Source organism: Pristiophorus japonicus, chromosome 13, assembly GCF_044704955.1.
Source record: "Pristiophorus japonicus isolate sPriJap1 chromosome 13, sPriJap1.hap1, whole genome shotgun sequence".
Classification (NCBI taxonomy): Eukaryota; Metazoa; Chordata; class Chondrichthyes; family Pristiophoridae; genus Pristiophorus; species Pristiophorus japonicus.
The window spans coordinates 186139744-186167143 of record NC_091989.1 but is presented as its reverse complement, the minus strand read 5'-3'; the positions used below and the strand labels follow the sequence as shown (position 1 = coordinate 186167143).

The 27400-nt window shown below is 45.1% G+C and overlaps 1 protein-coding gene across 2 annotated transcripts in view; it reads left to right on the top strand.

Moving 5' to 3' along the window:
* The first annotated feature begins 1747 nt into the window (after positions 1 to 1747).
* The window catches only part of LOC139278368 (cadherin-11-like), a 134690-nt gene continuing 109037 nt past the window's right edge, over positions 1748 to 27400 (top strand). Inside the window, exons 1-2 of one of the 2 annotated variants that reach the window (XM_070897040.1) lie at positions 1748 to 1998; position 2146. In XM_070897040.1, coding sequence (XP_070753141.1) covers positions 1748 to 1998; position 2146 — 252 coding nt within the window. The remainder of the gene's footprint in view (positions 1999 to 2145; positions 2147 to 27400) is intronic. The other variant, XM_070897041.1, reaches the window with a different exon arrangement.

Here is a 27400-nt window from a genome sequence, read left to right as displayed (position 1 = left end):
TGCTTTCCCAGGCGGCCCCACTAGGGGGCGCTGCGGGGCACTACAGCTGGGACCGCCCGCTTTCCCAGGCGGTCCCACTAGGGGGCACTGCAGCCGGGACCGCCTGCTTTCCCAGGCGGTCCCACTAGGGGGCACTGTGGGGCGCTACAGGCCGCGTGCGAAACAAATTTTGACATGCTGTTGCAACCGGGGGGCGTTGCACACTGGCTCGCCTCTCCTGGGCGGTACTGCTCCGCACCCCCGCAAACTCAGCACCGAATGTCCCAGCGGGGAGCTGGAAGCTGGCCGGCCGCCCGGAAATACTTCCCGTCGCCATTACCCCCCCTCTGGGGCAAAAACAGAAGCAGCAGCAAGCTGAAAATCCATCCCTGCATCTTTCGACCCCACCACAATCTCCGTTCACTAAACCACTGAGTTTAGACCCCGACCTGGCCACTGTCTCGGCTGAACCAGACTATTCACAACCTCGGCATCCTATTTGAACCTGAGTTGACTTTACTGATTCCATGTTCTTAAATTCTACCCCATTTTCTTTTGGCAGTTCTTCAGGGCCTGCTCCTTGCTGCAATGAAAGTCCTGATCTGCCAAGCAAATCTTACTGTCCCTGTACTTCTGCTCAGAAGTTCCATGATAAATGTTTAAGGTCTTACAGCTGGAGACTACATTTTAGAATCAATGCAACGCTGCTAGAAAGAAACTAAATAGCTGACCTGAAATGTAGTGCGTGGGCTGAGAATCTATACTTATATTGATTGCCTTTACCCTTGCAATGAAGGAGGATTTCTTAATCCTTTTAATGAAAGCATATATTTAATCACTTTATGAGATAGGGTTTTTTTTCAGAAATCTCAATTTATGGAAATGTTACATTACCAGATCATATCCCGAGCACCAGTGAACTTAAGGAAAGTTTAAAAAAAAGAAAGACTTGCATTTATATAGCGCCTTTCACGACCACCAGTGATCCCAAAGCGCTTTACAGCCAATGAAGTACTTTTTGAAGTGTGGTTGCTGTATTTTTAATGCAGGAAACACGGCAGCCAATTTGCATACAGCAAGTTCCCACAAACATTAATGTGATAATGACCAGATCATCTTATTTTTGTTTTAGTGACGGTGGTTGAGGGATAATTATTGGCTAGGACACCGGGGAAAACGCCCGAGCTCTTCTTTGAAATAATGCCATGGGATCTTTTACGTCCACCTGAGAGGGCAGACGGGGCTTCGGTTTAATGTCTCAACTGAAAGACGGCACCTCCGACAGTGCGGCTCTCCCTCAGCACTGCATGAGAGTGTCAGCCTAGGTTTTCGTGCTCTAGTCTCTGGAGTGGGACTTAAACCCAAACCTTCTGATTTAGAGTCTGAATGGCCTCCTTCTGTGATTCGATGATTAAATGCCCCTTAAAATGTGAAAAGGTAAAAGTTATGTTACAGTGACAAGCAAGCAATCTAATGACTCTCTCTTATTATGTTTCCAGAACGTTCTCTTGAATGAGCAAGCCGATGAACTCACCTGATAGATTAAAGGCACCTCTCTTCCTCACACTCGGTATCCTATAAACACAGCAAAGGAACTGCCCAAGCAAGCCCAATTTACCACATGACAAACTTGGTGACTTTCAACCGCAAAGGACCACAGTAATCAGGAACACTTTCTGAGGAGTGCTTTGGTGTCTTGCCATCATCCCCCCCACCTCCGCCCCCCAACCCCCAACCCCATCAAACCCCCGGAGAGATCGATGGGATAATGCCTGAGAGACTGGGAACGATGCTGATGGATATCCGGACTCGGTTGGTACTGATATGGATTAGCGTGCTTCCCTTCGTGCAGTCGATCCCGCTGGACCCTCCGCAGAGTTTACAGGACGGAGGTGTCTTGGCTCTCGATGGGCTGAGCGGCGAAGCAGGAGCTCTCAATCGAGCCAAGAGGGGCTGGGTCTGGAATCAAATGTTTGTGCTGGAAGAATTTTCTGGTCCCGAACCTATTCTCGTCGGCAGGTTATGTTCCTAAAATTAATTTACTTTACATCTAAACACAGGAAATCTCGAGGCAATATTGGATAGGCTGGGGTTGTTTTCTTTGGAACAGAGGAGGCTGAGGGGAGACCTGATTGAGATGTATACAATTGTGAGGGGCCTGGATAGAGTGGATAGGAAGGACCTGTTTCCTATAGCTGAGGGGTCAACAACCAGAGGGCATAGATTTAAAGTAATTGGTTGAAGGTTTAGAGAGGATTTGAGGGGAAATTTCTTCACCCAGAGGGTGGTGAAGGTCTGGAACTCACTGCCTGAAAGGGTGGTAGAGGCAGAAACCCTCACCACATTTAAAAAGTACTTGGATGTGCACTTGAACTACTGTAACCTACAGGGCTACGGACCAAGAGCTGGAAAGTGGGATTAGGCTGGATAGCTCTTTGTCGGCCGGCATGGACACGATGAGTTGAAATGGCCTCCTTCCGTGCTGTAAATTTCTATGATTTTATGAAACATAGAAACATAGAAAATAGGTGCAGGAGTAGGCCATTCGGCCCTTCGAGCCTGCACCGCCATTCAATGAGTTCATGGCTGAACATGCAACTTCAGTACCCAATTCCTGCTTTCTCGCCATACCCCTTGATCCCCCTTGTAGTAAGGACTTCATCTAACTCCTTTTTGAATATATTTAGTGAATTGGCCTCAACAACTTTCTGTGGTAGAGAATTCCACAGGTTCACCACTCTCTGGGTGAAGAAGGTTCTCCTCATCTCGGTCCTAAATGGCTTACCCCTTATCCTTAGACTGTGACCCCTGGTTCTGGACTTCCCCAACATTGGGAACATTCTTCCTGCATCTAACCTGTCTAAACCCGTCAGAATTTTAAACGTTTCTATGAGGTCCCCTCTCATTCTTCTGAACTCCAGTGAATACAAGCCCAGTTGATCCAGTCTTTCTTGATAGGTCAGTCCCGCAATCCCGGGAATCAGTCTGGTGAACCTTCGCTGCACTCCCTCAATAGCAAGAATGTCCTTCCTCAAGTTAGGAGACCAAAACTGTACACAATACTCCAGGTGTGGCCTCACCAAGGCCCTGTACAACTGTAGCAACACCTCCCTGCCCCTGTACTCAAATCCCCTCGCTATGAAGGCCAACATGCCATTTGCTTTCTTAACCGCCTGCTGTACCTGCATGCCAACCTTCAATAACTGATGTACCATGACACCCAGGTCTCATTGCACCTCCCCTTTTCCTAATCTGTCACCATTCAGATAATAGTCTGTCTCTCTGTTTTTACCACCGAAGTGGATAACCTCACATTTATCCACATTATACTTCATCTGCCATGCATTTGCCCACTCACCTAACCTATCCAAGTCACTCTGCAGCCTCATAGCATCCTCCTCGCAGCTTACACTGCCACCCAACTTAGTGTCATCCGCAAATTTGGAGATACTACATTTAATCCCCTCGTCTAAATCATTAATGTACAATGTAAACAGCTGGGGCCCCAGCACAGAACCTTGCGGTACCCCACTAGTCACTGCCTGCCATTCTGAAGAGTACCCATTTACTCCTTTGCTTCCTGTCTGACAACCAGTTCTCAATCCATGTCAGCACACTACCCCCAATCCCATGTGCTTTAACTTTGCACATTAATCTCTTGTGTGGGACCTTGTCGAAAGCCTTCTGAAAGTCCAAATATACCACATCAACTAGTTCTCCCTTGTCCACTCTACTGGAAACATCCTCAAAAAATTCCAGAAGATTTGGCAAGCATGATTTCCCTTTCACAAATCCATGCTGACTTGGACCTATCATGTCACCTCTTTCCAAATGCACTGCTATGACATCCTTAATTATTGATTCCATCATTTTACCCACTACTGAGGTCAGGCTGACCGGTCTAAATTTCCCTGTTTTCTCTCTCCCTCCTTTTTTAAAAAGTGGGGTTACATTGGCTACCCTCCACTCGATAGGAACTGATCCAGAGTCAATGGAATGTTGGAAAATGACTGTCAATGCATCCGCTATTTCCAAGGCCACCTCCTTAAGTACTCTGGGATGCAGTCCATCAGGCCCTGGGGATTTATCGGCCTTCAATCCCATCAATTTCCCCAACACAATTTCCCGACTAATAAGGATTTCCCTCAGTTCCTCCTTACTAGACCCTCTAACCCCTTTTATATCCGGAAGGTTGTTTGTGTCCTCCTTAATGAATACCGAACAAAAGTACTTGTTCAATTGGTCTGCCATTTCTTTGTTCCCCGTTATGACTTCCCCTGATTCTGACTGCAGGGGACCTATGTTTGTCTTTACTAACCTTTTTCTCTTTACATATCTATAGAAACTTTTGCAATCCGTCTTAATGTTCCCTGCAAGCTTCTTCTCGTACTCCATTTTCCCTGCCCTAATCAAACCCTTTGTCCTCCTCTGCTGAGTTCTAAATTTCTCCCAGTCCCCGGGTTCACTGCTATTTCTGGCCAATTTGTATGCCACTTCCTTGGCTTTAATACTATCCCTGATTTCCCTTGATAGCCACGGTTGAGCCACCTTCCCTTTTTTATTTTTACGCCAGACAGGAATGTACAATTGTTGTAGTTCATCCATGTGGTCTCTAAATGTCTGCCATTGCCCATCCACAGTCAACCCCTTAAGTATCATTCGCCAATCTATCCTAGCCAATTCACGCTTCATACCTTCAAAGTTACCCTTCTTTAAGTTCTGGACCATGGTCTCTGAATTAACTGTTTCATTCTCCATCCTAATGCAGAATTCCACCATATTATGGTCACTCTTCCCCAAGGGGCCCCGCACAACGAGATTGCTAATTAATCCTCTCTCATTACACAACACCCAGTCGAAGATGGCCTCCCCCCTAGTTGGTTCCTCGACATATTGGTCTAGAAAACCATCCCTTATGCACTCCAGGAAATCCTCCTCCACCGTATTGCTTCCAGTTTGGTTAGCCCAATCTATGTGCATATTAAAGTCACCCATTATAACTGCTGCACCTTTATTGCATGCACCCCTAATTTCCTATGATTCTATATAATGGCCCCAAACCTTGCTGGAGCAAGGTATCTTGTGGCGCTCCCTGTGAGTTAGACTTTGTCCCTCACACCATTAGCTCCAAAATTGTTTTTCCCTGTGTGTTGCGGGAAACGCTAACTGATAATGGGGAATCTGGGACCTCTGTAAACGATCAGAGCAGCCGCCTGTCTCCTTAACCGGTGAGATTCAAGGATTGAGAAAGTAACAGAAGTATGATGGAGCAGGGCACAGGGTGAATTAGAGTCAAATCATAAAGCAAAATAAAGAGAGAGAAAGAAAGATTTGATTAAGAGAGAGAGAGAGAAAAAAAGACCAAAAGAAAATGAAAGAAAAACAATGAAATTTAAATTCCTTTAAATCTCTAAGAAGAATTTACTACCTGCAGGAATGAGACTCAACAGTTTAAATTGTTCCCTTTCTGGGCGGAGTGGATGATTGGCATGGCATTAACTATTATCACGTCTTTAAAGGGTACTTACGATGTTAAGATTCTGTGGCGTTTAATGTGCAAATCCAGCAAGTGTTTAATAATAACGGGGCGGTTGAAGGCGAAGTGCTGTTTTTATGAGGCAAAAGGCACAAATTATCCAGCAAGTTATGGTGATATCCAACTCACGGTGTATCTCTTCACCATCTGAACTTGCCGGCCAAGTTGTACATGAATAACGGCGTGTGGCGCGAACTCGCCATTATCTTTCCAGCAAGATGAGGGGCTCAGTGGGCAGCACACTTGCCTCTGAGTCAGAAGTTTGTGGGTTCCAGTCCCACTCCAGAGACTTGAGCAGCTAAATCTAGGCTGCAGTACTGAGGGAGTGCTGCACTGTTGGAGGTGACGTCTTTTGGATGAGATGTTAAATGTCTGCTCTCTCAGGTGGACATAAAAGATCCCATTGCTCTATTTTGAAGAAGAGCAGGGGAGTTATCCCTGGTGCTCTGGCCAATATTTATCCCTCAATCAACATAACAAAAAACAGATTATCTGGTTATTATCACATTGCTGTTTGTGGGAGCTTGCTGTGTGCAAATTAGCTGCTGTATTTTCGACATTACAACAGTGACTACGCTCCAAAAGTACTTAATTGGCTGTAAAGTGCTTTGAGACGTCCAGTGGTCGTGAAAGGCGCTATATAAATGCAAGTCTTTCTTTCTTTCTCTTTTTTCTTTTTATTATCCTTGAAATGCATGTTTTGCTGAAGCAGTCATCTTTATATTTATATAAAACTACCTGCGTCCATCTAAACTTAAAGAAAGAAATGACAGACCAGAATTATTCTGGTTTTGAGAGAATTATATTATCAACAATGACTTGAACAATGAAACATATTTTCACTCGCAGATGGACTGTGGTACATGTCTTTAAAACAATGACAGCAAATTATTGAAGTAGGCGAGCTAATTAACTTGAAAACTCAGCACAGGGTTAGTGAATCCCACCACAGAATTCACAAGCCACAAGCAAGGCTGGGGAGCAGAAGATTTTTCTTTATTCTCTCCCCTCCAAGGGTTAGCGAACAGATTCCCAGAAAAGATTCAGTTAACATGCACCTCTAAAACAACAACAACAACTTTTATTTATATAGTGCCTTTAATGTAGTAAAACGTCACAAGGTGCTCCACCGCAGTGTTATAAGACAAAACAAATAAATTTGACACCGAGCCACATAAGGAGAAATTACGGTAGATGAGCAAAAGCTTGGTTAAAGAGATAGGTTTTGAGGAGCGTCTTAAAGGCGGAAAGAGAGGGGGAGAGGTTTAGGGAGGGTGTTCCAGAGTTTGGGGCCCAGGCAAAATACTGCAGATGCTGGAGATCTGAAATAAAAACAGAAACTGCTGGAAATACTCAGCGGGTCAGGCAGCATCTGTGAAGAGAGAAACCGAGTTAACGTTTCAGGTCGGAGACCCTTCGTCAGAACTTTTCCTCAGTTTTAAGGAGCGTCTTGAAAGAGGAAAGAGAGTCGGAGAGGTTCAGGAGGGAGTTCCAAAACTTAGGGGCCAGGCAACAGAAGACACGGCCACCGATGGTTGAGCAGTTATAATCAGGGATGCTCAAGAGGGCAGAATTTGAGGAACGCAGATGGATCAATAGCTGTTGAGAAAGTGGGTTGAGGATGAAATAAACAGTTCTTCTTGATTTCATCTTCTGGGGAATGACAGGAAGGAATTTTGGGGCAGAGATTCAACTGGCTGCCCGGACGTAAAACTGGCATTGAAGATTGACACTGCTCGGTCTTGCCCTTTTTAGGTTACTAAACATAGAACACATCGCGCTCGCTTTGTGCGAGAGGTGAATAATTCATGAGCAATCTGTGGTCGCAAGTGTGCGTGTGATTTGAGAGTCTAAATTAATAAATATCATTACAGCAACATCCATCAAGAATAAGGAACAAACTCGAACCCATGACCTATCTGTAACCTGTGCCCTTCGAATACATTTACATCTCCTGTCCACACTTGCTGCATAATAATTGAATAGAAATATAACCGTAATACAGGATACTTTAATACACCACATGGTAATTGGCTCAAATGAAATTCCTAACCTGGATTTTCCTCTGAGCATCAGTCGTTTACAATCGCATTTAGGAATCTGTTCAAATAACGACACAGAAAGAAAGAAAGGCTGAAAGACTTGCATTTATATAGCGACTTTCACAACCACCAGATGTCTCAAAACATTTTACAGCCAATGAAGTACTTTTGGGGTGTAGTCACTGTTGTAATGTAGAAAATGCGGCAGCCAATTTGCGCACAAGCTAGCTCCCACAAACAGTAATGTGATAATAACCAGATAATCTGTTTTTTTGTTATGTTGATTGGGGGATAAATATTGGCCCCAGGACACCAGGGATAACGCCCCTGCTCTTCTTCGAAATAGCCTGAGGGATCTTTTACGTCCACTTGAGAGAGCAGACGGAGCCTCGCTTTAACATCTCATCTAAAAGACAGCACCTCACTCCCTCAGCACTGCACTGGGAGTGTTAACATAGAATTTTTATGCTCAAGTCCCTGGAGTGAGATTTGAACCCACAATGTACTGACTCAGAGGCAAGAATGCTACCCACTGAGCCACAGCTGACAGCAGCTATGTGAAGGACCCCAGCATTTTTCCAAATGTCACCGGGGAGAGGTCTGCAGTAAAGCAAGATAAGAACAAAACTGCGTTGAACCCAGCTTTTCACAGTAATTCACACAGAGGCTAAGTTTTGAAGTGACATTTCTTTTTGACAAGTGCATATAAAGTACGAGTCTCAGATGTTTCTTAATTCTTTGGTCTGTCAGAGCTTGCTTTGATAAGTCACTCAGTGTCATTGATTTACACATAATATCTGTTTTTTATTTGAGTCTGATGAATTGCTTATGGCAAGAGAACCCTCCTCCATCTTTTCTTTCTGGAGAATTTCCGGCCTGATTTCTATATGGCGATTTGCACTGTTTGCAGGCAAAGGTTTTATTATTTCTAACCCGACAATTTTTAAATTTGCAATATACAAGATTTATAATAATGCTTCACCCTTTATTTATTTTTTCGAAGGTTAAGGGGAACAGGCAGGGAAGTGGAGTTGAGCCCAGGATCAGATCAGCCATGATCACATTGAATGGCGGAGCAGGCTCGAGGGGCTGCATGACCTACTCCTATTTCTGATCTTCTTATGTTCTCCTATGTAGTCTTGATATGTTCTCCACTTTCTGCATCCTCATTATGTATCAGCTGTGGCTCAGTGGATAGCACTCTTGCCTCTGTCAGAATGTCATGGATTCAAACCTCGCTCCCGGGACTTGAGTGCAAAATCTAAGCCTGATGTCCCTGTGTAGTACTGATGGACTGCTGTGCTGTCGGAGGTGCCGTCTTTCAGATAAGATGTAAAACTGTGGTTTCATGTCGACCGAAAAGATTTTATGGTGCTATTTCGAAGAAGAGAAAGGGAGTTCTCCCAGGTGTCCTGGCCAATATTTATTCCTCAACTAACATCAGTGAAACAGCTGATCTGATCATTATCGAATTGCTGTCTGTGGGAGCTTGCTGTGCGCAAATTGGTTACCGTGTTTCCTACATTACAGCAGTGATTACACCTCAAAAGTACTTCATTGGCTGGAAAGCACTTTGGGACGTCCTGAGGTTGTGAAAGGTGCTATATAAATGCAAGTTCTTTCCTTTTCTATTCTCTCATTCTTTCCCAGGATCTCCCACCTCTGAAACTCCTTACCTCCAACGGTCTTTCCTTCCTCCTATGATCTACAGGCTTCTAAAATCCAAGCTTATGCACCTCGTCCCTACTACTTACAACATCTTACACTTCTATCGCATATCACGGAAAACGAGTGGACACTGAGATCAGAGAATGTCATAAATTTGGTGTGCTGGGAGAGAGGAACTGAAGGCATGGTAAAAGAGATAGATGTCCAGGAGCCTTTGGAAAATGGGAGGGAGGAGGGATTGAAATACAGAGAACAAGGGTGAGTGGCTGAAAGAATGACTAATGATGGCAGGGTGAAGGGAATGGGGGGAGGGTGCGAGGATTGAACTGCCATTGAAGAAGCGGGGATTGGATTCCGGAGACGACAGTGAGGCAAGGCAAGGTCTTGGATCATAAAGTCAACTTTCTGGAGCGCCAGGGGTCTTTCGAGCTTACAACTTATTGATGTTGCTTGGGGCTGAAAGCTTGGGCCTTCTTTGCAGCAGCTCACCATCCTGCACTCATGGATTCTGCTCAAGTCTCATTCTTTGTACAAGGGGGAACCCGACCAAGCCTAGTTGGAGGGAACTTGTGACAACATGCAAACCTGGAAGCCCCAAAGTCCTTCAGCAATGGCGTTTGCGACTCTTAAAACGTAGAATGTTCTCTTGCAGCTGAGAAAAACTACAAAATACTTCCTCCCGAGTGAACTGTTTTCCGGTGAGAATTCTTCTGCAGAGGAAGTAAATTGGGATTTCATCCTGTACAACTGTAAGGAAACCTATGAAACTCATATAAATGATTCCTCGTGATTCAGGCTCGAGCGCAGTGTCCAAATGTCAGTTTATTACTCAGACACCAATAGTATAATAACTATTTCGGTTATACAATAGACTCAGAAGACAGGGGTTCCTGCAGACCCAAGGTGAGCGAGCTCGTTATCCGTAGGTGTTGGACTTCTGACCATTCTGGGAGCTCTCGCTGCAAGAAGGCTGATAGCTGTACTTTTGTATATCTGTTTTGTCATCTGTCACATGTCCAAAAACCTTAAAGTCCCTCCCCTTGAATGTGAGTCATATCACAGGATGTCCAGAAGGTTTATTGGTGAGACCTCAACTGAAGTATTGTGTACAGTTTTGGTCTCCTTACCTAATGAAGGATATACTTGTCATAGAGGGAGTGCAACAAAGGTTCACCAGACTGATTCCTGGGATGGGGGGATTGTCCTATGAGGAGAGATTGAGTATCCTAGGCCTATATTCTCGAGAGAGTTTAGAAGAATGAGAGGTGATCTCATTGAAACCAAATTCTTACAGGGCTTGACAGGGTAGATGCAGGGAGGATGTTTCATCTGACAGTTTAGAACCAGGGGTCACATTCTAAGAATAAGCAGTTGGCCATTTAGGACTGAGATTAGGAGAAACATCTTCACTCAGAGGGTGGTGAACCTTTGGAATTCTCTACCCCAGAGGGCTGTGGAGGCTCAGTCTTTGAGTATAATAAAGACAGAGATCGATAGATTTTTGAATATTAATGGAATCAAGGCATATGGGGATAGTGCAGGAAAGTGGAGTTGAGGTCGATGATCAGCCATGATCTTATTGAATGGTAGAGCAGGCTCGAAGGGCTGAATGACCTACTTCTGCTCCTAATTTTATGTTCTTATGAAGCGAGGTTCGGTACAGCAAACCTTCAGACTTGACATAAAAACCATTTTTAACTGTTCAACCGTTAATCAGTTTAACCTGACATCCTGCCTTAACATTACAATCCCAGATAGTTAATGTGATACTGCTTGGGGGCTTCCATTGTTTTGGCCAATTCCTGATACTAGCATCTCACATGGAAGGTAGCCAACCTGTCTGATTTCTGCTACTAAGAAAAAGGTCCTGCACCAGCCTGTCCTCGCCGCACAGCACTGCCCTCCAGTCATCAAGATCCACGGCGCGGCCCTGGACACTGTGGACCACTTCCCATATCTCGAGAGCCTCCTATCAGCAAGAGTAGGCATCGACGACGAGATCCAACACTGCCTCCAGTGCGCCAGTTCAGCCTTTGGCCTCCTGAGGAAAAGAGTGTTTGAAGACCAGGCCCTCAAAACTGCCACCAAGCTCATGATCTACAGGGCTGACGTAATACCCGCTCTCCTGTATGGCTCAGAGACATGGACCATGTACAGTAGATGTTATATATGTGGACTTGTATTTACTCTGTACAGCCACCAAAGGGCTCATCCCCTGGAATCCCAAGGGATCCCATAATCCCTTAGGAGCACAGGTATTTAAGGAAGCTTCACTGGTTGGAGAGGCACTCTGGAGACCTGCAATAAAAGACTAAGGTCACACTTTGCTTTGAGCTCACAGTGTTCAGTCTGACTCTTTCTTCTTACATAACAACTGGCGACGAGATACAAATAGAGAACCCAAAGATGCAGAAAATAGTGGGCATCCTGGAAAAATTTTCGGAGGGAGATGATTGGGAAACTTTTGTGGAGTGACTCAACCAATACTTCGTGACCAACAAATTAGATGGGGAAGAGAGTGCTGCCAAATGAAGGGCGATCCTTCTCGCCATCTGTGGGGCACCAACTTATGGCCTCATGAAGAATCTGCTCACTCCAGCGAAACCCATGAAGAAATCGTATGACAATTGGTGCTCACTGGTCTGAGAGCATTTGAACCCGAAGGAAAGCATTCTGATGGCGAGGTACCGGTTCTACACCTACAAAAGGTCTGAAGGCCAGGATGTGGCGAGTTATGTCGCCAAGTTAAGATGCCTTGCAGGACATTGCGAATTTGAAGGACATTTGGAGCACATGCTCAGAGACTTTTTCGTACTTGGCATTGGCCACGAAACCATGCTTGCAAACTTTTGACTGCAGAGACCTTAACCTTGAGTAAGGCCATAGCGATAGCCCAGGCGTTCATTGCCACCTGTGACAATACAAAGCAAACCTCTCAGCACACAAGTGCTGCTACAAGTACTGTGAACAAAGTGATGTTGTTTTCGAAATGTAATGTACAGGGCAGGTCACACTTACCTGCAGCTGCATGTCCGCAGATGATTCAGAGTCCACCATCAAGGGTGATGAATGCAAGGCCATTAACACCTTGTTGGCGCTGCGGGGGTGATCATCATTTCCATTCACGATTCAAAGAGTACATTTGCAAGGGCTGTGGAATAATGGGACACCTTCAACGAGTGTGCAGGCGAGCTGCAAAGCCTGTTAAACCTGCAAATCACCATGTTGCAGAGGAGGACAGATCCACGGAGGATCACGACGAACCAGAGCCTTGGATCGAGGAGGCAGAGGTACATGGGGTGCACACTTTCACCACGAATTGTCCCCCGATAATGCTGAATGTTGAACTAAATGGAGTCCTGGTGCCAATGAAGCTGAACACGGGCACGAGCCAGTCCATCATGGGCAAAAAGTCTTTCGGAAGGTTGTGGTGCAACAAGGCCTCAAGGCCAGTCTTAACTCCAGTTCGCACGAAACTAAGAATTTACACAAAAGAACTGATTCCTGTAATTGGCAGTGCTACCGTAAATGTCTCCTACGATGGAGCGGTGCACAAGCTACCACTCTGGGTGGTACCGGGTGATGGTTCCATGCTGCTCGGCAGGAGCTGGCTGGGAAAGATACGCTGGAACTGGGATGACGTCCGAGCGCTGATGCCCACTGATGACACTTTGTGTGCCCAGGTCTTAAACAAATTTCCTTCGCTGTTCGAACCAGGTATCAGGAAATTCCAAGGAGCAAAAGTGCAGATCCACCTAATTCCGGGGGCAAGACCCATCCATCACAAGGCGAGACCAGTACCGTACATGATGAGAGAAAGGGTAGAGATCGAGCTAGACCAGCTGCAAAGAGAGGGCATCATTTCACCGATCGAGTTCAGCGAGTGGGCCAGTCCTATTGTTCCAGTCCTCAAGGGAGACGGCACCATCAGAATCTGTGGCGATTACAAAGTCACTATCAGTCGTTTCTCCCTGCAGGACCAATATCCACTACCAAAGGCCGACGAGCTCTTTGCAACGCTGGCGGGAGGAAAGACGACCACGAAGCTGGATCTGACTTCAGCCCACATGACGCAGGAACTGGAGGCATCATCGAAGGCCCTCACCTGCATCAACACACACAAAAGTCTTTTTGTTTATAACAGATGCCCGTTTGGAATCCGATCAGCGGCGGCGATATTCCAGAGAAACATGGAAAGTTTGCTGAAGTCAGTCCTGCACACCGTGGTCTTCCAGGACGACATCTTGGTCACAGGTCGGAACACAGTCGAGCACCTGCAGAACCTGGAGGAGGTTCTTAGTCAACTCAATTGCGTGGGGCTCAGGTTAAAATGCTCGAAGTACGTTTCCCTGGTGCCTGAAGTGGAGTTTTTGGGAAGGAGGATTGTGGCGGATGGCATCAGGCTCACCAACGCGAAGACAGAGGCAATCGAGAATGCACCAAGGCCACAGAACGTGACGGAGCTACGGTCATTTCTGGGACTCTTGAACTACTTTGGTAACTTCTTACCGGGTCTCAGCACACTGCTAGAACCATTACATGTCTTACTATGAAAAGGGGGTGAATGGGTTTGGGGCAAAAGCCAAGAAAATGCCTTTGTAAAAGCGAGAAAATTGTTATGCTCAAACAAATTGCTTGCGTTTCATATAAGCGTTTGGTACTAGCATGTGATGCGTCGTCATATGGCGTCAGGTGTGTATTGCAAAAAGCTAATGATTTTGGGAAACTGCAACTGGTTGCTTATGCATCCAGGAGTCTGTCTAAGGCTGAGAGAGCCTACAGCATGATTGAAAAAGAAGCGTTAGCATATGTCTATGCGGTAAAGAAAATGCATCAATACCTGTTTGGGCTAAAATTCGAATTGGAAACTGACCTTAAGCCACTTATATCCCTGTTTTCCGAGCGTAAAGGGATAAATAGCCACACATCGGCCCATATCCAGAGATGGGCGCTCACGTTGTCCGCATACAATTACGCCATCCGCCACAGGCCAGGCACAGAAAACTGCGCCGATGCTCTCAGTAGGCTGCCATTGCCCACCTCGGGGGTGGAAATGGCGCAGCCTGCAGATCAGGTTATGGAAGCATTTGAGAGTGAGCAATCACCCATCACTGCCCAGCAGATCAAAACATGGACAAACCAGGACCCCTTATTATCTCTAGTCAAAAGCTGTGTGCTTCACGGGAGCTGGTCCAGTGTCCCAGTGGAAATGCAGGAAGAGATAAAGCCGTTCCAGCGGCGCAAAGATGAAATGTCTATACAGGCAGACTGCCTTCTGTGGGGCAATCGAGTAGTGGTCCCCAAGAAGGGCAGAGACACTTCATCAATGACCTCCACAGTACCCACCCAGGCAACGTAATGATGAAAGCGATAGCCAAATCCCACGTGTGGTGGCCTGGTATTGATGTGGATTTAGAGTCCTGTGTTCACAGACGTAATACATGCTCGCAGTTAAGCAATGTACCCAGGGAGACGCTGCTAAGTTTATGGTCTTGGCCTTCCAAACCGTTGTTTAGGGTACACGTCGACTATGCAGGCCCGTTCTTGGGTAAAATGTTCCTTGTGGTTGTAGACGCGTACTCCCAGTGGATTGAACGTGAGATAATGTCGGCTAGCACTTCCGCTGCCACTACTGAAAGCCTGCGGGCCATGTTTGCCACTCACGGCTTACCCAGTATCCTGGTGAGCGACAACGGGCCATGTTTTACCAGTGCTGAATTCAAAGAATTCATGACCCGTAATGGGATCAAACATGTCACATCTGCCCCATTTAAACTAGCGTCCAATGGTCAGGCAGAGAGAGCAGTGCAAACCATCAAGCACGGCTTGAAAAGGGTAACTGAAGGCTCACTGCAGACTCGCCTATCCTGAGTCCTGCTTAGCTACCGCACGAGACCCCACTCACTCACTGGGATCCCACCTGCTGAACTGCTCATGAAAAGAGCACTTAAGACAAGTCTCTTGTTTGTCCACCCTGATCTACATGAACAGGTAGAGAGCAGGCGGCTTCAACAAAGTGCATACCAATATAGTGCAAATGTGTCATGCAAGATTGAAATCAATGATCCTGTATTTGTATTAAATTATGAACAATGTCCCAAGTGGCTTCCCGGCACTGTCGTGGCCAAAGAGGGGAGCAGGGTGTTTTGGGTCAAACTTTCAAATGGACTCATTCACCGGAAATACTTGGACCAAATCAAACTCAGATTCACAGACTATCCTGAGCAACCCACCTTGGACCCAACCTTTTTTGATCCCCAACATACACACCAGTGGTAACCAGCACCACGGTCGACCACGAAGCAGAACCCATCATCCACAGCAGCCCAGCAGGGTCCAACACACCAGGCAGCCCAGCAAGGCCAGCTGCACAGCAGCCCAGAGACGGCCCAACGAATGATTCAACAACACCAGCTTTCACGCTGAGACGATCAACCAGGGCATGAAGGGCCCTAGATCGACTCACATTGTAAATAGTTACACTATTGACTTTGCAGGGGAGTGTTGTTATATATGTAGACTTGTATTTACTCTGAACAGCCACCAGAGGGCTCATCCCCTGGAGTCCCAAGGGATCCCATAATCCCTTAGGAGCACAGGTATTTAAGGAGGCTTCAGAGGTTGGAGAGACACTTTGGAGACCTGCAATAAAAGACTAAGGTCACACTTTACTTTGAGCTCACAGTGTTCAGTCTGACTCTTTCTCCATACACAACAGTAGACACCTCAGGCTGCTAGAGAAATATCACCAACGATGTCGCCGCAAGATCCTACAAATCCCCTGGGAGGACAGGCGCACCAACATCAGCGTTCTCATTCAGGCTAAAATCCCCAGCATTGAAGCACTGACCACACTCCATCAGCTCCACTGGGCGGGCCACATAATTCGCATGCCAGCCACGAGACTCCCAAAGCAAGTGCTCTACTCGGAGCTCCTTCATGGCAAACGAACCAAAGGTGTGCAGAGGAAACGTTATAAGGACACCCTCAAAGCCTCCCTGATAAAGTGCGACATCCCCACTGACACCTGGGAATCCCTGGCCAAAGACCACCCTAAGTGGAGGAAGTGCATCCAAGAGGGTGCTGAGCACCTTGAGTCTCAACGGCGAGAGCATGCAGAAATCAAGTGCAAGCAGCGAAAAGAGCATGCGGCAAACCAGTCCCACCCACCCCTTCCCTCAACAACTATCTGTCCCGCCTGTGACAGAGTCTGTGGCTCTTGTATTGGACTGTTCAGCCACCAAAGAACTCACTTCAGGAGTGGAAGCAAGTCTTTCTCTATTCCGAGGGACTGCCTATGACTCCCCATTGTCCCGACTAATCTCCAATACCAGCACATCCTAATGGCCTAGAGATATAATAATTGACCTTACACAAGCAAGTTACGGCTAAAGGGATCAAGGGGTATGGAGAGAACGCAGGAAGGTGGTACTGAGGTGAATGATCTTATTGAATGGTGGTGCAGGCTCAAAAGGCCGAATGGCCTACTCCTGCAACTATTTTCTATGTTTCTATGTTTTCTAACAACAAGTTACCCATCTGTATCTTTCAAAAAGAATGTAACACACCTTCTACCAGTTGGGAGATAACCTTCATTTTAAGCATATTCTGCCTTACATGCAATTTTTGGGTCCATCTTCAGTTTCTAAGGTATTCTGTTGACATATTAGCCCAGAATTTGCTCCCAAAATAACGGAGAGTTTAACATTGCTATTTGTGTGTAAATCGTTCAGCAACTTGTGGCGAGGAAGAGATACAGTATGAGTTGCAAATTGCTTCAAATTGCCGGATGATCTGCGCTGCTCTGCCGTTAGCCTTGGGACAATGCCAGCTCGCCCTCAACCTCCCCGCGAGTTTCTGCATTTGCGCATTAATTACCCATTAACCTTGCTGCACTAGGGTAGGGCTGGTACTTAACTGAGTGGATTGATGTTGCTGCCAACCAATCTCTCCAGCCCAGAAAGGGACCAATTGAAACTGTGGAGTCTCATTACTACAGGTAGTAAATTATTGTTGGAGATTTTCGAAATGTAATTTTTTTGTAGTTCTTATTTTTCCTTTCTGTTTCTTTTCTCTCTTTCTCTCTTAATCCAATTTATTTCCCCCTCTCTTTATTTCTCTTTCTGTACCTGATTTGACTCTAATTCACCCGATTTCCTTCTCCATCATTCCTCTGTCTTTTTCAATTCTTTAATCTCATTGGTTAAAGATATAACTGTTGGACCCGTTGTTCAATGGGGTCCCTGATGTTCCCCATTGCCCCCCCCATTGCCCTCGCCACGCCATTATGAGCTCACACTTCCAGCAAGTTACAGGGCGAATTTTATTCAAGTTGAAGTGTGAGGGGTAAAGTCTAAAGAAATAAGGGGTAGGCCATTTAGAAAGACTTATATTTATATAGTGCCTTTCACAACCACCAGATGCTTCAAAGCGCTTTACAGCCAATACAGTACTTTGGAAGTGTAGTCAATATTATAATGCTATCCAATCAGTCCCACCCCCTCCCCTCCCCCACCCCCCTGCTCTTTCCCCACAGCCCTGCAAATTTTTCCATTTCGTCTCTATGTCCAATTCCTTTTAGAAGGTTGCTATTGAATCTGCTTCCAGCAGTCTTTCAGGCAGCGCGTTCCAGATCACAATAACTCGCTGCGCAATCATTCCTTTTCCTTATCTCCCTTCCTGGCTCTCTTGCCAATTATATTAAATTTGTGTCTTCTGGTTATTGACTCTCCTGCCAGTGGAAGCAGCAGCATTGTTCAAATTGTACCAAACATTCAATTTTCATATTCGTTGCTGAGGTTTAACTCAACCAGCAAAAGGATGGTGCATCCGTCACTGGCGTTCCACAATATGGCCATAGGACTGAGTCCGATTTGACTCAGTTTGGCATCATTAATATCACTTCTAATGTAACATGGCACTGACCCCAATTACTCATTTCATAGAAACATTGAAACATAGAAAATCGGTGGAGGAGTAGGCCATTCGGCCCTTCGAGCCTGCACCACCATTCAATATGATCATGGCTGATCATGCATTTCAGTACCCCATTCCTGCTTTCTCTCCATACCCCCTGATCCCTTTAGCCGTAAGGGCCACATCTAACTCCCTTTTGAATATATCTGATGAACTGGCCTCAACAACTTTCTGTGGTAGAGAATTCCACAGGTTCTCTGAGTGAAGAAGTTTCTCCTCATCTCGGTTCTAAATGGCTTACCCCTTATCCTTAGACTGTGACACCTGGTTCTGGACTTCCCCAACATCTGGAACATTCTTCCTGCATCTAACCTGTCCAGTCCCATCAGAATTTTACTGGCTGGAGGAACCTCTTGCTCCTGACCTTGATCATGGTCAAGTATTTTTAATTACAACTCAACACTGTTGTGTTTGCGACATCAAGCACTGTTATTGTTGCAATTTCAGGCAAAGGGAGGGTGGCCAGAAACACACGATCAGTTTCGGTCTCTCTCTCTGGTGGCAGATTGCATTACCTTGGTATCAAAATGGCCAGAATTCATAACTAGAACAAACTTTCATTTCTACAACTCTTTTTACAATCTTAGGATGTCCCACAGTGCTTTACGCTCAGTGAAGTACATTTGAAGTGCAGGACACTCCCTTCACCACCGGCGCACCGTGGCTGCAGTGTGTACCATCTACAAGATGCACTGCAGCAACTCGCCAAGGCTTCTTCGGCAACACCTCCCAAACCTGCGACCTCTACCACCTGGAAGGACAAGGGCAGCAGGCGCATGGGAACACCACCACCTGCAAGTTCCTCTCCAAGTCACACACCATCCTGACTTGGAAATATATCGGCCGTTCCTTCATCGATGCTGGGTCAAAAGCCTGGAACTCACTCTCTAACAGCACTGTGGGAGCACCTTCACCCCACGGACTGCAGCGGTTCAAGAAGGTGGCTCACCAACCCCTTCGTAAGGGCAATTAGGGATGGGCAATAAATGCTGGCCTTGCTGGTGATACCCAAATAGTACTGTCAGGAAACACAGCAAGGTCCCACAAACAACAACGTTAGATAAGTGGTCACTTAAAGTATTTTGGTGGTGTTAGTTGAGGGATAGCCTGAACACTGAGGAGAACTCTCCTGTTCTTCGTTGTACAGGGGATCTTTTACATCCAGCTGATATGGCAGATAGGACTTCAGTTTAACGCATTATCCAAAAGACGGCACCTCCGGCAGTGTAGCACCCAATCTAGGTTGCTGGCTCCCTGGGCTCTTCCTCCTCTACGCACTCACATACCTGGCCCTTCAGGATTCACCTTGCTGCTGGCCAGTCATCCATTGGACCGCAGGACTCTGGGCTGGCCCCGGACCAGGGAGCGCCCGGTAGGGCAACCGTTTGAGTCTCGCATCTCAATGCTTTTACCCAGATGTGGCCCTGTGCCTTGGAAATGGCTCTGACCTTTTGATTTCCAACATAGCTAGCAAGCTCCAGCTGCTCAAACGTTGTCAGCCGTGGCTCGGTGGGTAGCACTTTGGCCTCTGAGGTAGAAGGTTGTGGGTTCAAATCCCACTCCAGATACTTGAGCGCCTAATCCAGGCTGATACTCCCAGTGCAGAACTGAGGGAGTGCTGCACTGTCGGAGGTGCCGCCTTTCCGATGAGATGTCAAACTGAGACCCGGTCTGCTCTCTTAGGTGGATGCAAAAGATCCCATGGAATTATTTAGAAGAAGAGCAGGGGAGTTATCCCTGTTGACCTGGGCTGATATTTATCCTTCAACATCATTAAAAAAGACAGATAATCTGATCTTTATCAGATTCCTGTTGGTGGGACCTTGCTCGGCACACATTGGCTGCTGCGGTTCCTACATTACAAACCGTGACTCAAAATACTTCAAAGGGTGTAAAGTGCAAAGTAAGTCTTACCTTACCATTGTTTCTATCTCCAGTCTTTTGCGAGGGAATTAATAGTCTCAGCCTGGCGGGCTACTCCATTGCTCTATAACAAAAAGGTTTCTCTTAATCTCCTGTCTCACTCGAGGCTTGTTAATTTTAAACCTGTGTCCTCTAGTTTTGTGCTCGCAACCTAAGTTAAAGAGCCTGCTTACGTTTATATAGATTATGCCTCTCGGCATCTGAGATGTGTTGATTGCATTTCGCTTATACCTAGGAGCACGCATTGCAAAGAAAAATGAGGTTGAGATATTTTTTATTGGTTGCTTCTGGGCAAAGAAAGATTCCACTCGAGATTTATCAATTGAAAACAAAAGTATTTTATTGTAAACTTTTCTCGTTTGCTGTTTCTTCGTTCTTTGGATCTCTGCTTCGTGCGTTGGGTCCCTATCCTATAGGTGCTCTCAAACAAAAAGTTAGTATACAGGTACAGCAAGTAATCGCGAAGGCAAATGGAACGTTGGCCTTTATTGCAAGGGGGATAGAGTATAAAAGCAGAGGGGTCCTGCTACAACTGTACAGGGTATTGGTGAGGCCACACCTGGAGTACTGCGTACAGTTTTGGTCTCCTTATTTAAGGAAGGATATACTTGCATAGGAGGCTGTTCAGAGAAGGTTCACGAGATTGATTCTGGAGATGAGGGGGTTGACTTATGAAGATAGGTTGAGTAGGTTGTGCCTATACTCACTGGAGTTCAGAAGAATGAGAGGTGATCTTATCGGAACATATAAGATAATGAGGGGGCTCGACAAGGTGGATACAGAGAGAATATTTCCATTCATAGGGGAAACTAAAACTACAGGGCATAGTCTCAGAAGAACGGTTCACCCATTTAAAACTGAGATGTGGAGGAATTATTTCTCTCAGAGGGTTGTAAATCTTTAGAATTCTCTGCTGCAGAGAGCTGTAGAGGCTGGGTCATTGAATATATTTAAGGCTAAGTTAGACAGATTTTTGAGCAATAAGGGAGTGAAGGGTTATGGGGAACGGGCAGGGAAGTGGAGCTGAGCCCAAGATCATATCAGCCATGATTGTATTAAATGGCAGAGCAGGCTCGAGGGGCCAAATGGCCTACTCCAGCTCCTATTTCTTCTGTTCTTATATTGTTCTTAAAGCTCCCTCTATAGTATCCCATCACACAATCCCAGGGCAGGTACAGCACGGGGTTAGATACAGAGTAAAGCTCCCTCGACAGTGTCCCATCAAACACTCCCAGGACAGGTACAGCATGGGTTAGATACAGAGTAAAGCTCCCTCTACTCTTTCCCATCAAACGCTCCCAGGACAGGTACAGCTCGATGTTGATGATGCTGATATAGGCAAAAATGTCAGTTTGGACAAGAATTGAGCTAATAGAAAATAACTTTCAGAGAACACTGCCATTCTATTCCTGTGTCAGGAATAGAACTTGAGCACATAAATCCAGGCTGACAGTCCAGTGCAGTGGTGAGGAAATGCTGTATTGTCAGAGGTGCCGTCTTTCAGATGAGATGTTAAACCGAGGCCCTGTCTGCTCTCTCAGGTGGATGTGAAAAATCCCATGGCGCTATTTCGAAGAAGAGCAGGGGAGTTCTCCCCAGTGTCCTGGCCGATATTTATCCCTCACAAAAACAGATTATCTGGCCATTATCACATTGCTGTTTATGGGAGCTTGCTGTGCACAAAGTGGCTGCCGTGTTTCCCACATTCTTTAGTGACTGCACTCCAAAAGTAAAGCGTTTTGGGATGTCCGGTGGTCATGAAAGGCACTATATAAATGTAAGTCTTTCAACCTTCCTTTCTTTCTGTGTCGTTACTTGAATGGATTCCTCAATGCAATTGTAAACGACTGATGCTCAGAGGAAAATCCAGGTTAGGAATTTCATACTGAACCAATTACCATGTGATATTTTAACGTATCCTGTGTTAGTGTTATATTTCTGTTCAATTATTATGCAGCAAGTATGGACAGGAGATGTAAATATTTTAGAAAGACACAGGTTACAGAATAGGTCATGGGTTCGAGTTTGTTCCCTACTCCTGATGGATGGTGCTGTAATAATATTTATTAATTTAGACTGTCAAATCACACGCACACTTGCAACCACAGATTGCTCATGAATTATTCACCACTCGCACAAAGCGAGCGCGATGTGTTCTATGTTTAGTATCCAAAAAGGGCAAGACCGAGCGTTAAGTGAAATACAATTGATTTTTCTTAATTGTTTAAAAAAAAGTTGCCCACTTAATTGAAGTTGTACAGTCAATTGCTTCATGCCGTGAAATTACAGTTTATGCACCTCAGAGCTTTTGTATCTTCAGAGCATCTCATGCTGTATTCACTGTGCCTTTTGCAGACCTCTTCCCTAAGGGACGGATTCTACATATATATGCAAATACTGCTGTCTGCAGCACTAATATGTGATGTACTATTCACAGGATATTAATAAAAAATCACAAGTGAACAATCAATTTTCTCCCCGAACCAAGGGATGTGCAGTCTGTGGATAAATGTTCAGGCAATCTCCAGAGATTAAAACTGGAACAGGTTGAAGTTTCTGGCTTAATATTTCAAATTTCTCTCTTTCTCTTTCACACAAAAGGCAAGAGAAATTCTGGGTTTTCCCCTGAGCCAGGGGATCAGGAACCAGAAAAAGATTTGCATTTATATAGCGCCTTTCACGACCACTGGACGTCCCAAAGCGCTTTATAGCCAATTAAGTACTTTTGGAGTAGGGGAGTTATCCCCGATGTCCCAGCCAATAATTATCCCTCAATCAACATAATAAAAACAAATTATCTGGTCATTATCACGGTGCTGTTTGTGGGCAAATTGGCTGCTGCATTTCCCACATTACAACAGTAACTACATTGCAAAAGTACTTAAGTGGCTGTAAAGCGATTTGAGACATCCGGTAGTCATGAAAGGCGCTATATAAATGCAAGTCTTTCTTTCTTTGAAAGCGCTTTACAGGCAATGAAGTTCTTTTGAATTTGCGCACAGCAAGGTCCCATAAGAACATAATAAGAATTAGGAACAGGAGTAGGCCATCTAGCCCCTCGAGCCTGCTCCGCCATTCAAAAAGATCATGGCTGATCTGGCCGTGGACTCAGCTCCACTTACCTGCCCGCTCCCCTTAACCCTTAATTCCCTTAATAAGAACAGCAATGTGATAAAGACTGGATAATCTGTTTTCAGTGATGTAGGTTGAGTGATAAATATTGTCCCAGACTCCAGGGAGAATCTAAGAGTATAAAACAATGAGGAATTTCTTCTCTCAGAGGGTCGTGAATCTTTGGAATTCTCCACCGCAGCAAGCTGTGGAGGCTGGGTCATTGAATATATTTAAGGAGGAGATAGACAGGTTTTTGAATGATAAGGGAGTCAAGGGTTATGGGGAGCAGGCAGGGAAATGGAGTTGAGGCCAAGATCAGATCAGCGCGATCTTATTGAATGGTGGAGCAGGCTCGAGGGGCCAAATGGCCGACTCCTGCTCCTATTTCTTATGTTCTTATGTAACAGCCACTTGGGCCAGAGGGAGATTGGTGCCCCTGGAACAATACCCCAGCAACATGCAGAGATTTCAGTGAAGGAGAAAAAACTGGGACTGAGCCGAGCTCAACCACCAAAGAACGTTGTTCTTAACGGTTGCAGAACAGGAATCGAGAGACATGCCGGGGGCAGGGGAGCTAGGGCGCTGGAGAAGCTGGAAAAATAAAACCTTGAAGAGGGTCAAGGAAAGAATGAAGGGCCATTGTTATTTTAGGAATGGAATAAAATGAAATGAGGCTTAAATATAAATACAGCCGGTAGTTAATAAGAGTTTCTGAATGTATAATTTAGACAAGCGTGCATTTCATCTATAAACAGACTAAACATTTTCCCGAGATGGTGTGTGATTGGAATTGTTTTTGTGTGGTATATCGTGCTCAATATCCTCAGTAGATTACAAAAAATTCCTGCAAAACCTTCAATTAAGCAGCTTTCTATTGGCACTTGATTGGTTTGATGTTGTTTTAATCTTGGAACTCTCCGAGTTGGAGTGAGATCTTTCATTTTGCCCTGTTCTCCGAACCCCTATATGTGACTCCAGACCCACAGCAATATGATTGACTCTTAACTGCCCCTTTGAAATGGCCCAGCGAGCCACTCAGTTGTATTCAAGAAGGCAGCTGACCACCATCTTCTCGAGGGTAATTAGGAATTAGGGAAGTGCCGACCTTGCCGGCGACGCCCACATCCCGCGAATGAATAAATAATGTAATAGCTCACCCAGGTGGTCATAATCAATGAAAAATGGAAAAAAAAGTCAGAACATTTACCTGTATGTAGGGGAACACAGGAACAGGAGGAGGTCAATCAGCCCCTTGAGCCTGTTCCACTATTCAGTTAGATCATGGCTCATTTGCACCTGAACTACATTTACCCACCTTGGCTCCATACTGTTAATACCTTACAAAAATCTATCAATCTCATTCATGAAAGCGCGAATTCATGCCCAGCATCCACAGTTTTCCAGATTTCCACTACCCTTTGTGTGGAAAAAGTGCCTCACCAATACCCTGTACAGTTGTAGCAGGACTTCTGTGCTTTTATACTCCATCCCCCTTGCAATAAAGGCCAACATTCCATTTGCCTTCCTGATTACTTGCTGTGCCTGCATACTAACTTTTTGTGTTTCATGCACAAGGATCCCCAGGTCCTTCTGTACTGCAGCACTTTGCAATTTTTCTCTATTTAAATTATAATTCGCTTTTCTATTTTTTCTGCCAAAGTGGATAACCTCACAGTTTCTCACTTTATACTCCATCTGCCAAATGTTTGCCCACTCACTTAGCCTGTCTATATCCCTTTGCAGATTTCTTGTGTCCTCCTCGCAATTTGCTCTACCATCCAACTTTGTATCATCAGCAAACTTGGCTACATTACACTCGGTCCCCTCATCCAAGTCATTAATATAGGTTGTAAATAGTTGAGGCCACAGCATCGATCCCTGTGTCAACCCACTAGTTACTGTTTTCCAACCGGAAAATGATCCATTTATCCTGACTCTGTTTTCCATTAGTTAGCCAATCCTTTATCCAGGCTAATATATTACCCCAACCCCGTAAACTTTTAACCTGTTCAGTAACCTTTTATGTGGCATCTTATCGAATGCCTTCTGGAAATCCAAATACATCACATCCACTGGTTCCCCCTTATCTGTCCTGCTCGTTACATCCTCAAAGAACTCCAACAAATTTGTCAAACATGATTTCCCTTTCATAAAATCATGTTGACTCTGCTTGATTGAATCATGCTTTTCAAAATGTCCTGCTACTGCTTCCTTAATAATGGACTCCAGCATTTTCCCAACCACAGATGTTAGGCTAACTGGTCTATAGTTTCTTGCTTTCTGTCTGTCTCCTTTTTTAAATAGGGGCATTACATTTGCGGTTTTCCAATCTGCTGGGACCTCCCCAGAATCCAGGGAATTTTGGTAGATTATAACCATTGCATCCACTATCTCTGCAGCCATTTCTCTTAAGACCCTAGGATGTAAACCATCAGGTCCAGGGGACTTGTCCACCTTTAGTCCCATTATTTTACCAAGTACTACTTCTTTAGTGATAGTGATTGTATTTAGTTCCACCCTCCCTATAGCCCCTTGATTATCCACTATTGAAATGTTTATAGTGTCTTCTACCGTAAAGACCAATACAAAATATTTGTTCAAAGTCTCTGCCATTTCCCTGTTCCCCATTACTAATTCCCCAGTCTCATCCTCTAGGGGACCAACATTTACTTTAGCCATTCTTTTCCTTTATGTACCTGTAAAAATTCTTACTATCTGTTTTTGTATTTTGTGCTAGTTTGCTTTCATAATCTATCTTCCCTCTCTTTATTATTTTTTAGTCATTCTTTGTTGGCTTTTAAAAGTTTCCCAATCCTCTGGCCTCCCACTAGTCTTGGCCACATTGTATGCCTTTGTTTTCAATTTGATACCATCCTTTATTTCCTTAGCTAGCCATGGATGGTTATCCCTTCTCTTACAGTCTTTCCTTCTCATTGGAATATATTTTTGTTGCGAGTTATGAAATATCTCCTTAAATGTCTGCCACTGCTCATCAAACGTTCCACACTTTAATCTATTTTCCCAGTCCACTTTAGCCAACTCTGACTTCATACCTTTATTTAAGCTTAAGACACGGTTTGAGATCTAACTTTCTCACTCTCCAACTGAATTTGAAATTCAACCATGCTATGGTCACTCATTCCGAGAGGATCCTTTACTAGGAGATCATTTATTAATCCTGTCTCATTATACAGTACCAAACCCATACTGTACCTGCCTTAGGAGCATTTGATGGGACAGCGTAGAAGGAGCTTTACTTTGTATCTAAACCGCACTGTATCTGCCCTGGGAGTGTTTGATGGGACAGTGTAGAGGGAGCAATTATAATTGGGGATGCGTAAGAAGCCCGAATTGGAGCTCTCAAATGCTTGTAGGGCTGGAGGAGGTTACAGAGATAGAGGGATATCATTTAACAATCAGAGCTGACATTCCAGTGCAGTGCTGAGGGAGTGCCGCACTGTTGGAGGTGTCGTCTTTCGAATGAGACGTTAAACCGTGGCCCCGCCTGCTCTCTCAGGTGGACTTTGAAGATCCCATGGCACTCTGCAATACTGGGAAAACTGAGGTTGTTTGGCTGTATTTATGTGAAGCTGTTTGATGGAAATTGCTTATTTATTTATTTATTGACGTTAGCCCAGAGAATCTCTGTAGACTGGAGAAATAGAGGGATGTACACTCTTTAAATCAGTGGCACCCAATTCATTTATCTCACTGTCCAAATCAATTCCGCACATATAAAGGAAAGCACTTTCTTTGATGACTTGAGGTTGTGAAATGAATCACATCCCAAGGATTTTACAGGTAAATTGATAGTGAGATTGCAAAGCCAGCAGTCCTGGATGTCTCTTCTGTGACTGTGTGCTTGTGATGTGCAGAAGCCAGTTGACTATTGGCCCAGATTTTGCGATCTGCATCGAATGAATGGTGCTCGCTGTTCATTGCATGTACACTTGCCCACAAACTTTTTGTGGGCTGTTACACTGGAACGTGCGGTGTTTAGAGTATTCTTGGCACCCTCTCCAGGGAATCTGGGATCTGTGTGAACATGAAAAGCAACGGTGAGTCTCTATATCCAATCAGATTGAAGAATCCTTACTGAGCCATACAGAGTCTGAACCAGGGAGTGTGAGATAGGATTTAAAATTTTTTATTTTTATTCATT